The 14,713-nt window shown below is 35.2% G+C and overlaps 2 protein-coding genes across 2 annotated transcripts in view; both read right to left on the bottom strand.

The window, feature by feature from the left end:
- The window catches only part of LOC126781087 (laminin subunit alpha-1), a 173,644-nt gene extending 163,402 nt beyond the window's left edge, over nucleotides 1–10,242 (bottom strand). Inside the window, 1 exon segment of the mRNA XM_050505909.1 lies at nucleotides 10,161–10,242. Within this exon segment, the coding sequence (XP_050361866.1) occupies nucleotides 10,161–10,242 (82 nt within the window).
- A 1,491-nt stretch (nucleotides 10,243–11,733) lies between these two features.
- Nucleotides 11,734–14,713, bottom strand: part of LOC126780948 (uncharacterized) — a 63,431-nt gene continuing 60,451 nt past the window's right edge. The window contains exons 5-7 of the mRNA XM_050505654.1: nucleotides 14,475–14,612; nucleotides 14,256–14,370; nucleotides 11,734–13,886 (exon numbers count right to left, since the gene is read on the bottom strand). Of these exons, the coding sequence (XP_050361611.1) occupies nucleotides 13,838–13,886; nucleotides 14,256–14,370; nucleotides 14,475–14,612 (302 nt within the window). The 3' untranslated portion in view covers nucleotides 11,734–13,837. The remainder of the gene's footprint in view (nucleotides 13,887–14,255; nucleotides 14,371–14,474; nucleotides 14,613–14,713) is intronic.

Raw genomic sequence — 14,713 nt, 5'->3', positions numbered from 1 at the left:
ATTTATTTTAATGATAATAATTCGTCCTAATATTGTGTCCAAGGCCTCGTCTCTATATAGAAATTAATTTTCCTCTTCAATATCATGAAGACAAATATTTCTCTATTTCTTCATTCCTCTCAGCAAAAATGTAATCATAATATTCACATAATTATCATATATTTATAAATGATTGAAGAGCTTGGAGTTAGTATTTGTTGATGTTCATACAGGATATATTTTTTTTTTTTTTTTTTTTTTATAGAAAAGGAAGGCGGACGAGCATATGGGCCACCTGATGGTAAGTGGTCACCAACGCTCTTAGACATTGGCATTGTAAGAAATGTCAACCATCGCTTACATATCCAATGCGCCACCAACCTTGGGAACTAAGATTTTATGTCCCTTGTGCCTGTAATTACACTGGCTCACTCACCCTTCAAACCGGAACACAACAATATCAAGTATTGCTGTTTTGCGGTAGAATATCATATATATAAAAGTATTTGATTATTACATGTACTTTTTTTTGATAAAAAGAGAGTTTCTTGCCGGTTCTTAGTGTTTGAATCTACATTGCGAACCGGTCTTTCTTTATATTAGAATTAAAACCGTAAAATGACGATTGAAAAGTGCTTGTGAGAGATACTTGAATAAAGAATTTATGTTTTTACTATGACAATCAAGTCAATTTCGCATATTACTTCCTGACATTTCACGATCATTTGCGATGAGTTTCCGAATGTATTGTAACAGAATAGTAAAAATTCAAAACTTTAATAATTTAGAACAATATGAATCTCATAAATGTGCAACTAGCCTGTAGCAACGCAGCGAGTTCGCAGCTTAAACATAACTTTACAATTTTGATCGTTATCACAGCCGTCAGTGTCAAATACAATCAGACAGTTATATGACATTTATTAAGCTAGCCTCAAGCTTAGTCAAACGATCTATAAATAGAGACCAATAGATCGTATATTTATTATTGATAGGATTATAATAATATAAATTAAACAGCAACGAAATATTAGAACATGTTTAATAGAATAACAATGTAGTATTGCCAATATCTGTATAATTTGAAACAGATCTAACCGGTCGGCCGGTAGTCAGGTAAATTTTTAGGTGCAGGAAAACGGTTTTACATGCTTTCCCGGGCACGGGAGTTTTAACACCAATATCCAGACTCCGAACTGCTACTAACAAATTTTCAACAGGAAAACGCTATATCTACTGTGTACTGTGGCTCCTCCTGACTGGTTATAGTTCGGTTACAGATATCCAGGCCTTCCTTCTTTATCACATCATCAATTACATCATAACCGGCATCGAACATACCGCGTCAATCGTCTTTATCTGAAAGACCAGGGTCAATCTTAACCCAATAACTGCCACACTATTTACTGTTATATATAAATAAATATAATTTCTAAATAAAGAGAATATGTCAATATTGTATGTTTGGCTTCCAGCTCTATTGTCGCATTTTTTTAGCAATTGTTTTAAAAAATATTGCAAGTGCTATTACTATTTATACTCAAAATGTAAAATGTTGAAACGATTCTACTATTCTATAATTAATGTGGAACCTGCAACCTCTCAGGGTTGGCGTGGCTAATCGGGTGAAACAATGGCTTCCAAGAATCCCCTACCTGTTTGAGGACCCTTCACACTATTCTAACTTCCCGTCAAATTGTAATACCATTCAAACAATACCATAGATTTTTTTATATGAATGACTAACAAAAATATATTCACTATACTTTATATGTATATTGGAGTCTTTTTTTATTTATTTTATTGAATTTCGGTAAGCAAATTACTTATATAGATATTATAGACAGATTAGATAAATTACCATAAGTAATTTACTGGTGGTAGGGCTTAGCGCAAGCTCGTCTGGGTGGGTTAGGTTAGCACCCAATATTCTACGGCAAAACAGCAGTACTTGGTATTGTTGTGTTCCGGTTTGAAGGGTAAGTGAGCCAGTGTAATTACAGGCGCAAGGGACATAACATCTTGATTCCCAAGGTTGGAGGCGCATTGGCGATGTATATGTGTGATGTAATGATTGACATTTCTTACAATGCCGATTTCTATGGTTGTTGGTGACCATTTATAATCAGGTGGCGCATATGCTTGTCCGCCTACCAATTGTATAAAAAAATAATACATTGGCACAGTAAGATATATTATCCTTACATCGTCAAGAAATAATATGTCTCTTTTCCATGTAATTGGTACACTCATCCTTCAAACCAAAATACAACAAACTAAGTATTGCTATTTGGCGGTATAATATATGAGTGAATGGTATCTACCAAGACAGGCTTGCACAAAGCGCTACAACCAAGTACACGGCTACTTACTACGAAGATGTTAGTTACTTAACACTTTAGATTTGCCTGAACGATAACTAAAATTTTAAGATAAACTTTATGTTAATAGCTGTCCAAGTTTGAATACAATTTAACGAGCATCCGCGTAATAAACATTAAAACGTAGATATATTTTGAGTGAGAGCTTTTGTTTTGTTTTCTGAAATAGTTGCTTGCTTTATCTCCTCTTAAATAAAACATTGAATGAGTCGTATAATAAACAAATTTTATTTACTTAGACGACGAGTAACAGCCTGTTAATGTCCCACAGCTGGGCTAAGGCCTCCTCTCCTTTTTGAGGAGAAGCTTATTTCACCACGCTGCTCCAATGCTGGTTGGTAGAATACACATGTGGCATAATTTCAGTGAAATTAGACACATGCAGGTTTCCTTACGATTTTTTCTTTCACCGTCAAGCACGAGATAGATTATAATAACAATAACACAAAAGATGATAAACAGGCGTTCGTATTTTATGATTAATGAAACACCTAATTGATTGATATTTCTCTTCTTCTTCTTCCTGCCCTTATCCCACTACGTGGGGTCGGCACAACGTGTATTTCCTTCCACTTCTCTCTGTCACTCGTCATCTCAGCACTTACCTCTTTCATACACATATCATTTCCTACGCAATCCATCCACATTTTTTTCTTGATTGACATTTCATTAAACATAATTAAAATATATAGTAGACTGAAGAGTTTTGAACTGTAGTATATGTAGTATATCAGTTGTCTGGTTTCCATAGCACAAGCTCTTTACAAGCTTAATTTGGGATCAGATGGCCGTGTGTGAAAAATGTCCCAGGATATTATTATTATTAACTATCGAGTTTCTTGCTTCATGCATTGATCAGTAGAATCTACATTTCGAATTTGCGGTGAATTTAAAATTAATACAATCTTGTAGTGACAATTCAAGTGTTTGTTCTAGTTAAATAAAATACATTTTTTTAAATATTATATACTACTTGTGTTTTTGATACAATGTGGCCTAATTTAATGTATTAGGTCTTAAATGACTGTACATTTTTTTTTTATAGAATAGGAAGGTGGACGAGCATATGGGCCACCTGATGGTAAGTGGTCACCAAACGCCCTTAGACATTGGCATTGTAAGAAATGTCAACCATCGCTTACATATCCAATGCGCCACCAACCTTGGGAACTAAGATTTTATGTCCCTTGTGCCTGTAATTACACTGGCTCACTCACCCTTCAAACCGGAACACAACAATATCAAGTATTGCTGTTTTGCGGTAGAATATCTGATGATTGAGTGGTACCTACCCAGACGAGCTTGCACAAAGCCCTACCACCAGTACATAGATTATTATTATTATGATCTTAAATAATTTTTCATATATTTATATATAAACATAATATGTGTGTGAGTGCGTGTTTATTAATGTGTGTTATGTATTAAAAGATATAAATCTAATAGTATATGTATCGTTTTTTATTGAAGATTTAAACTACGCTTGACTCATTTTATGCTATAAATAAAAGTAGATCCGAATGAATTTTACAATACGATATTGTCTCAATCTGAAAATATGATCACAACAGGACATTACAGCTATCACTCATGGCCACACTATCTCCCGCACGTGCTATAAATATTCTGAGTAGTCACAATGCGCACGCGCATAAGCTCGCAAAAGTAATAAACATATGTTTGAATTGTCAACTTTAATTTTTGATAAGATTTTTTTTTGTTTTAACCCGATGTGATCGAGATGGTTCTGCTATAAATTCTGTTTAATTTTTGTTGGCCAAGATTTGATCCAAGATTTCCATCTAGATCTACTGACTCTCGTTTATATGTAACTGATACATGAACGAGATTTATAGTAAAATCTCGTAGTATTCGCAATCCCGTTTTGGGGCCCACTTATCAAATATTCTACCATCGAACATCACTGATAGTGTATTGCTAAGTTCCCGTTTGAAGGTTAATTGGGCCAGTATAGTGTACGAGGTACGATGTAATGGACAAAGAATGGACGATCCATTTACCATACGGTCCATTTTCCCAGCTTCTTTATATTATGGCTAAACAATATATACGAAAAAACTTTTGATGCAACGGTCTTGAGTTCTTGCGTTGTTCTTATAGAATTGACTTAACTTAATCGATAATAAATATATTTAATTGTAATGACCGATGATGTTGACGAGCCGGTTGGCGTGGTTGGTGACACTTGCCTTTCACACCCAGGTTGTGGGTTCGATTCCCACCCAGGCCAGACATTTGTGTGCATGAACATGTCTGTTTGTTCTGAGTCTAGGTGTAATTATCTATATAAGTATATATTTACAAAAGAAAAGTAGTATACCTAGTATATCAGTTGTCTGGTTTCCATAGTAAAAGCTCTGCTTAGTTTGGGTTCAGATGGCCGTGTGTGAATCATGACCCAGGATATTATTTATATTTATGTTATTAATATAGAAAAAAAATAAAGCTTCTATTAATAAGAAAATCTTTAAATAGAAAAAGTCAAGTGTATATTAAAACGATTAGTAGTGGCATTTGTTTGTCACGGATGTCTATTAGAATCTGTTATCTAAGCTGATTGGCTGTTCGTCTAACCGTGTGTTTGTCATGCCCAAGGGTTTTATTACTGCAGATGTAAATATAGGCTTAGATCAGTATATAAAGGTAGCAATTTTACATGAACACGCTAAATGGAGGGGAATTGATGGTCGAGGATCAATTGTAAATTGTTAACGTAAGTATGGGTATGGTGTGGGCGTGATTTGTTTCGAGTTTTATAGACCCGCTGTCAAATGGAAAACCCTTCTTGTGAATCGAACCTATTCTTGCAAATTCTACTAAATGAAGTTTGAAAATAAATGAAATGTGATATTTCTGGTGATGTGCATTTTTTACCTTAATAGTAATAAATAAATTAAAATAAAGGTTATCGGTCACTTTGTATACGTGTATTGGCCTTGAATTCATTTGATTTAAATATGTAGTTTTGTTATAAACATCTGTTAACGACTTCGCACGGATTGGGTCTATATAACTCTATAAATCGGTTTAAACGGCGCACGCTAGTAAAGCTCTCAGTTGGCAACATTTTTCGACTTCTTAAAAAAATCATCGTTACGTTGCAGCTTATTTACACAAAACCTCAATGAATTACACACCAAAACCTCCCTCATGAATCACTCACAGTATGAATATCCGTTCGGTATTGTTTGAGTTAACCGTTCAAACAGAGAGACGGATTGACGCGTCGATGGCTTATAATATGTAGGGATATTGAGTCGTATACAAAAGCAGGCTATTATTTAGCAGTATAAATAAATATAATATGATTATATATACGGTGATGTATCATACATACTTTATTAAAACTAAATAACTACGGAACTTTTTTCTGACATGAACATATATTAAAAATATTATTTTGCTTATAAATTATAATACATAATAGTACTTAATATAATCATATTTATTTCTATAAAACAAGAAATAATTATATAATTATATATACAGCAAAGTTTTATTTAGCGTTGATTATAAATTATATTTCATGTTTTTTTGTATTTATGTATAGTTTATGTTATTATTTATCGAATTGTATACACGAACTTCTCGAAAGTCAGCAACATGGTAGAATGATCCTCTGAAGAAAAGAATGTCTTAGCCCAGGGATATCTGCATTATACCAACGAATACATATATTTTAAGAAAAATTTAGCAAACATTAACGCAGCATCCCCCCTCAGATGGACCAGGTCCGATTTATTTCTCAACAGTATTGCACCTGCCGAAACTGGTTTCAACTCGAAATATCCTAGTGTGACCATAAGGGTTGATAACCAGGATAACTGCAAACAATGTAATTAGTACTCTTTTCATTAGCGTAGTACAAATATAAAAATGTGCTCTTTGAAAATATAACATTTTCTGTGTTATTATAAGTTCAGAAACCTCAATCTTATTCCTAATCGTCCTAAAATCGTAACAAGGTTCAAACATACAACGAGGATTGATTAGAATATTATGCGCCAATCAGCTTTCATTATCACAATTGTCATAATTTGATATTGCATTTTAATTTCATTTGTTTTCTATTAATTATTATAGATGTGATATTATTGTTAATAATAATTTATTTTGATCAAATACTAGCCTAATTTAAAAGCAGATTTTTGTATAACTTATTTATTTTATTTCAATTTTTAATCACTATTACACAATCTAACTCATTTTAATTTTTAAACGGTTGATAATATTTTTGTTTAAATTTAAATTAAATTAATCTCAACAGGATGTACCAACAATGACTCCAGTGTGTCGTGTTTGCTTAAATATGATTGTGCTTTAAACAACTAATTATGTAACATTATTATTAAATTTATTATGAAATATAACAATTACTAGAAAACCTAAGTACAAAAATAAAAAATAAATGCTAATTTTTCGCGTAAATGTTGGAATCAGAAATGTCCTGGAAAAGCAGAATAGTTGGTGACCCTATCAATCCCAAAGTAAAAAAAAGGTTTAATCAAAACAAGATATGATTCTAAGGGAATTATAAGGTTACTTTCTTTTGTCAACTTAGCGTTATTTAATAAGAGTGCCTCGGGGACTCAGCTCGCTCGGCTAAAATAAATTATTATATTTTTTTTGGGAAAAACTTAAAAAACAAAACCTTACTTAAATACAAAGCTTGAACCAAATCCGAAATATGCCCAATAAATTGATATACAAGAGTCGCTCACTTAACTTAAGCTAGTAATGAAGAGGACTTCATTCAATAACAATAGTTATGACAAGGTACAATAATTACAAGAATAAGGGACATAACATCTTAGTTATAATAATAATAATAATATCCTGGGACATTTTTCACACACGGCCATCTGATCCCAAATTAAGCTTGTACAAAGCTTGTGCTATGGAAACCAGACAACTGATATACTACATATACTACTTTTCTTTTGTAAATACATACTTATATAGATAATTACACCCAGACTCAGGACAAACAGACATGTTCATGCACACAAATGTCTGTCCTGGGTGGGAATCGAACCCACAAACTTCGGCGTGAAAAGCCAAGTATCTGCCAACCACGCCAACCGGCTCGTCAAAGTGACCAAGGTTGGTGGCGCATTTGTGATGTAAGCGATGGTTAACATTTCTTACAATGCTAATGTCTATGGGCGTTGGTGACCACTTACCATCAGGTGGCCCATATGCTCGACCGCCTCCCTATTCTATATAAATAAATAAAGGTTATAATGAATATCAATATGGCTGACGATAAACGCCTAATTATAAAATAATATTCTTGTCTAAATCCTTTTTGTACATCTACATAATTTGTCATTTGACTGATTAAAAAAGTGATGAACACTTTTTTAATTAATTTAACGAATTATACAATTATAATATATTTATTTTATATATAAACAATTATAGTATATTTATTTATACAATTATAATGCTATCTTTACATATTAAAGTTTTAACTTTGTGAGATAATAGTAGATGATAATGTAATATGCGTTAATCTTATACGTTCTTAAGATGACGTTTAGCATAAATTAAGCTTCATCATGAGTTTTATCATAGCGATTAGAAATAACTGAATTCGTTGAGCAAGTTGGGCTCAATACGACATATAATAACTACTGAGTTTTTTGACATTTCTTCTCGATATAATCAATCCGACCGGTAGCTTTATACTAAAATGCACCACCTAACTTATGACCTATGAGTAGTTCTTTACGGAGTTGGTTGCCTGGAAGAGATCGCTATAACTCTTACTGGTGGTAGGGCTTTGTGCATGCTCGTCTGGGTAGGTACCACCCACTCATCAGATATTCTACCGCAAAACAGCAATACTTGATATTGTTGTGTTCCGGTTTGAAGGGTGAGTGAGCCAGTGTAATTACAGGCACAAGGGACATAAAATCTTAGTTCCCAAGGTTAGTGGCGCATTGGCTGTAAGCGATGGTTGACATTTCTTACAATGCCAATGTCTAAGGGCGTTTGGTGACCACTTACCATCAGGTGGCCCATATGCTCGTCCACCTTCCTATTCTATAAAAAAAAAAACTCGCCAAAGTTTTATGCTACTCATAATTTTTTATTATGTTGTATCCATGTTTTGTAAATTTTTATAAATCTTTGTGGTGTACAATCAAGTATAAAGTAAAGTACGCATTTTTGAGGAATTAGTTCTTTCATCCTTCGATTTAGACGTAGAACTTGTTTTAAGTGAGTACGAGTATAACACACGGTGTCCTCGCATCGAATCTGCGTCTTATCTCGTCAGCATCACGTCACAAGACAACCTATAGGCCGTAGGGGTATTAAGGCTAATTCAGACGTCTACTTATATTAATGTGATGCATAAAATAGTTTTATTGATGTATTTTCGATTATCCCGTTACGCGTTTCAACGATCAGAGCTTTGTTCATAGCTAATGGATCGAGTTCTATTTGTGATCATCAAAAAGACGGTCTCATTTATTTCTTTTTACTTGTTATTTAACAATGGACGGTAATTGATACGAGATCCCATTACCGATCAGGAAATGTGTTCTGGTGCAGTCGTGAATCCGAAATCAGATTGTAAGGAAATCTGATCGTGTTCTCGTACAATACTCTAGATGAAAACTAAGAGATTTAATAGTTGATTTTTAACATCTTCTCTTAAATACATATTATTTTTTATATTACAATCCGAAACGATGTAAGCTCTTAATATTATTTACTTGTGATAAAAAAGTGCTCCCGTGCACTTACATTTAAATCATGAATAAACTTTAATTGTTCATAATGTTCTTTTTTTTCAGCCTTTTGCCGTCGACTGTTGGACGAAGGCCTCCCCCATATAACGCCAACCATCCCGATCATAATGTTATTATTAATTAATTTTTCAGTTTCACTTGAGTGTGTTGAATCGTGAAATGCTCAATATATTTCGATAATCTCATCGTCATTCCTCGTTGATTACATGATTTCATCGCCATAACGATGGGAACTGTATTCATGTCAGCATGTGGAGCATTTATCGATAAATATCGTACGCTAAAATAATAAAATATTTAGATAGAAAACATTTTGATTTTCAATTTGACGCTTTAGTGGCTTAAAATTAACACCAGAGACTGTTCGAAGTATTGTAGTTTGGCGGGAAAAAGCTGATTAACGCTTTTACCCCTTATCACAGCGGTTAAGTCGAATATGATATTTCGCATGACCGAACCACTCCCGCTGTACCAGAAAAGACGTCCACGTCAGGAGGACATTATTCTATTAATAAGACAATATCAGCTCTACCAAGTACATAATCGCTGCAACCCAAACAATTTGGAAGGTGTCGGTTAACTCGTTTTCATGTTCTGAGAAACAAGAATACTAGTTACAAGTGCGAACTATTTATTTTAGTCACGTATTTTCTATTTACAAGGAATTATAGGATATATGTAAGGAAAATATTGTTTTTTTTTTCAATGTATGTTGTTTAAAAATAGGCAATTAATTTATGAAAGTATTTTACTTAAGCCATGTTTATGATTTAAATTTTAATTTTTTGTTTCTTACAAGTTGTTATAAGAGGGAATGAAATAAGATTTTAATATATGATTTTAAATTTGGAACATGTGATTATAAAATACAGCATCTCACTAAAAATATTTGCTACAATCATATTGAACTACAAATGACTTAGTTTTTTTTTACGTAAATAACACGATGGAATTCATATAAACGGTGAAATAATCATCTATTGCTTAAAATAACAATCGTTTGATTTTTTTAATTTACCTGGTTTTTGATGACGGTGCTTCTTCCCTTTACCAGCGACCGCTGTCACGAGCAGCGCCAACACCACCGCTCGCCACCACATTTTACACCATCACACCACTTTGCACCATAAAATTTTAATGTATTTAATTTTTTAAAACACAACCGAAGTAATTCTTATAAAACGCGACACCTCATATTAATTCCTAAAAATGTTTTTTTTTTCTACAAACTTCTAAATATGTAATAATTGTTTAATAAACTACATTTATAGGTTATTGTTTATAGAGCTTAATAATATTATAATCTAAAGACCTATTCCGAAATATATACGAAGTATTTCACCCGCGTAAAAGATCGCGATAAAAGTATCTATTACTTAACGACACAGTGCATAACCCTCTCTGCCCAACTGACAGAATCCTACTAAATAAAAAGCGAAGGAGACCAGGCTTACCGGCTTTGACAACGTCATGCATTCACCTAAAAGCTCTCTCTCTCTGTTTTATTATTATGAAACAGTTATTGTATTTTAAGTGTTTTTACATTTATACACATTTTCATTCAATTTTTCTCAAAATATTGATATATTAAACTTAATATCGTAACGGCATTTATTTCTCTCAAAGCTTTAAAAGCTCGAACTATAATAATCTTCGTAGTTTTACGACCATTGTAAAGCACTTAGTAGTTCCAACATTCTTTACTAGATGGCGCTGTAACTAAATGTTATGATAATTATTCTATTTATTTAAAATTGATGTCGATCGTTTTAATTATTTATCCTATATGTATTATTAAAAAGAAAGAAGGTTGTAAGGAACCAGATTTTATTATTTAATATCACTGCCTTTGAAATTTTAAGAGCAAATACGTCAAATTACGTATTTTCCTTTTATGTATGTAAGGTTTGTTCATATTTGTTTTTTAAAGTTTCCGTAACAGCCTGTGAATGTCCCACTGCTGGGTTAAAGGCCTCCTCTCCTCTTTTTGAGGAGAAGGTTTGGAGCTTATTCCACCACGCTACTCCAATGCGGGTTGGTGGAATACACATGTGGCAGAATTTCAGTGAAATTAGACACATGCAGGTTTCCTCACGATGATTACCTTTACCGTAAAGCACGAGATGAATTATAATCACAAATTAAGCACATGAAAATTCAGTAGTGCTTGCCCGGGTTTGAACCCACGATCATCGGTTAAGATTCACGCGTTCTTACCACTGGGCCATCTCAGCTGTCAATCTGATTTGTTTAGTACTATTATTATTAAAATAAAATGATTTCTTTCTTTAAACTATTATATGTTTTATATTTATTGCCTTAAAATTTTTTAATTTACTTAGTCTACTGTGAGACTAATCTGGCTTATGGTGATGATTTAGTAATACATGATTCTTTCTTCCTTTTAACTAATTATTTGTATTGATACTTCCAGAAATAGTTACAAGCTATTTAAATCATAATTATTCAAAGGCACACATCAACAGAGGTTGCGAAATAATTTCGTACAAAAAAGCCTTGTGTTTTTATTTTTTACAAATTACATAGGACAAGGAGTTAGGATAGGATGCACTAAATAACACTCAATAACATACGAACAATAAGCCAAAAATGTTTAATGTCATATCGATAAATTTACATTGCGTTTATCGTAACACCAAAAACTGGACACCCACGACAAGGCGCCGTCCACTAAACGAGTAAAAATTCACCTAAAAAAATCTTCGCTAAAATTAGAATATTACATAGATACGTTCGGATAGACTTCAGACCGGCGATCGGCGCGGTGCGACGCCCTGCCCATTCCTTACATGTATAGTACATACAAACTGCATTCTAATCATATTAAAATTATGTATATATGACACATTATCAATAGTATGTATAAGACGTGAATGTTCTGTATATAAGCTTAGCGCACGAGTCCAGTTACACGGTAAATACTTCAGAAAATCTCCTGTATACAGAGCGAAGTGTAATAACATCAAAAGGCTTGTTTAAATTATCATATTACCTTATAGTTGAATACCTAAGCGTGTTAAATGGAAGTTTCTTTATTATTGTTTTATGTTAAGAGTCTTTGAAGCGATTATACCTAGTTTAAGTTTTTCATAGTCAGAATGGACCGTGGCCGCGGTCGGACCGCGCCGCGTAGTGCTCGGTCGCGGCAGGCGCGTGCGGGCGTGTGACGTCACGACCCACTCAGACGACGACGACGCACAGACGCAACCGACACAGATGTATTGGGGGACGCCTGCGCGATGATTGATCAGGAATATCGTGTATTCTGAATATACTACATTTTACGTTCTACGTTCGTCGAATTCGTATAAAAAAATCATTTGCACGATGTCGTTCTTCAATAAAATATTAATTCACACTGTATAATGCTATATTAAATTTATTGCGATAACGTAACTGTAACGGAATCGAAATACATCTATGGCTTCTTTATAATATCTATGATTCATATGGTCCGATTATACTCGTAAAAGTTTGAACAAACGCTTTATGTGAGCGTTGAGAACATCGTATATTTAAAATTTCACTTAAGTTTTACATACATAAAATATGCTTATTCTATGATAAATTTGGAAGTGAAGAAATAAAATTTTTAATAAAACACACATTTTAACAGAACTCGTTATGAAATCGAGAAGTAATGAATATCTTCGATACTGCATACTCAGCTACACACACTACTCGCTATCCAATGAACGTATACAAATAACATTACAAACTGGGTTATATTACATCACTAATGATTATACAATTTCATCGGATAGAATTTCAGTTAACTATCACTCCCATAAATACACTTAGGTCTACCGAAACGGAGGAGTGCTAAACGATGTCCCGCGAGCAATACGAGCGAATCACTCGCGCGAGCGGACTGAGCGATACATGGCAGTGACACGCATTATAGACCCGAGTGAAAGATGTTTTACATCAGCCAATATTCAGATTGTCTAGCTCCGCTTAAAGGTAGATACTTAAAGGTAGATTCGTCAAACTCTAAATTCGGGGCTCAGTACTAGGCCGCACGAACTGCCTTTAAGACAGTCTTTTGTGCACTGAAAAGCCTATTTGATGTAAAAGGTCTTTGAGTTAAACTCACGGTTGACTCCAGCGGGATACAATCGTTATTAAACTGGGACAGTCAAACGTGTGAATAACTTACGCGATCGATAGTAATGCGTAAAGAGCGAGCTACGCGCGCAAACGAATTGTGCGAGCAGCTCGCGCGACACTGGCGCGTAAAGCGTACATGAGTGTCAAGCTTCACCCGGTCGCGACGCGACCAAGGAAGCTCTTCGGTCTCACTCGCGTCTCGATTAACCATTACGAGAGCGACTTTCTCTACGCGGTTCGACCACAAGTCAAAAAAATATATTATATCAGAAACGCGACTCCCACTCGCATACGTCACAACTAATACGACAGTCAAAGGAACACTCGCGGCAGAACCGGTCGACGAACACTTAATATAATTATTATTTTCAACGGATATGTGAAGGTTCCTTTCCGCAGACCGACGCACGCACGCTCACCTACTATCACTGGTGGTAGTTCAGGTAAGTTCTGCTGGTCGGAGAGCGGAGTTTGGGAGCGGTAGGGGGCCGGTACGGCGCCCCCGCCCTGCGGGCCCGACCGGGCCGCCTCAGACGAACCACTCGTCTTTGTGCGGGGCGCCGCTCAGCGCTGCGCCCGCGCCCGCAGGCGGCCCGGGCGCGCCGCCCTGTACCTGCGAAGACCGAGAGCAGTCCGTAGTCAGCAACTACGAAATCTGATACGACTAGTGTCTGAAATGCTTTCGCAAATCAACTCACCAATGATTACAACAACAACATGCAACTGAGCGACATTAGCACTGTAAACTGGATGAGAGTTATAACTGTCATCACAATTAGTGTATGATTTTTTTTTGTAATTTATTTGGATTATTGGATTGCTGCATTTTGCATAGAGTAGAATGGAAAATCACCAAGCGTAAAATGTAGAATTAAAAAAAAGTGAAACAGGTTGATGTAAATTTGCTAGAGTAAGAAATGAAATAAAGTAGACTATGATAGTTTTTGTTGCGATGATGTGGTAAGTGTCGGAGGTATGTTACCCGCGCGGGCCCGCAGGGTGCGCCCAGTTTCCCGGCAGCCTCGTGGCGGGCGAGGCAGTGGCGCCACCCGCGCCTTTGCCGCCGCCCGCACCGTTGCTGCTGGCCATTTGTTGCACTGTGGGACGATACATTAAATACAAATTAGAATAATCTCACTTACTTTAAGTTTAGTTTTAGGTTTAATAGTTGATATATGAAGTCGCAGAAGTGTTCACTTACAATGTAAGTGTGTCAGTGGTGCAGGCGCGCGTCGGCGGCAGAAGCAGCAGAGCGCCAGCAGTGCCGCCAGCGCCAACAACGCTGCACCGCCCGCCGCTACCGCCGCCCATGCGCCGCTACGCGCGCCTCCACCGCTCTCTGCGAACACGACCGATACAATGCTTATAAAGTGACATTGCACATGACAGGCAGAACAATTACTGTTTTCAATAATTAATGTATTGTAAATATGTTCACTT

The sequence above is a fragment of the Nymphalis io genome, chromosome 3 (genome assembly GCF_905147045.1).
Source record: "Nymphalis io chromosome 3, ilAglIoxx1.1, whole genome shotgun sequence".
Classification (NCBI taxonomy): domain Eukaryota; kingdom Metazoa; phylum Arthropoda; class Insecta; order Lepidoptera; family Nymphalidae; genus Nymphalis; species Nymphalis io.
This window is presented reverse-complemented; position numbering and strand designations above follow the sequence as displayed.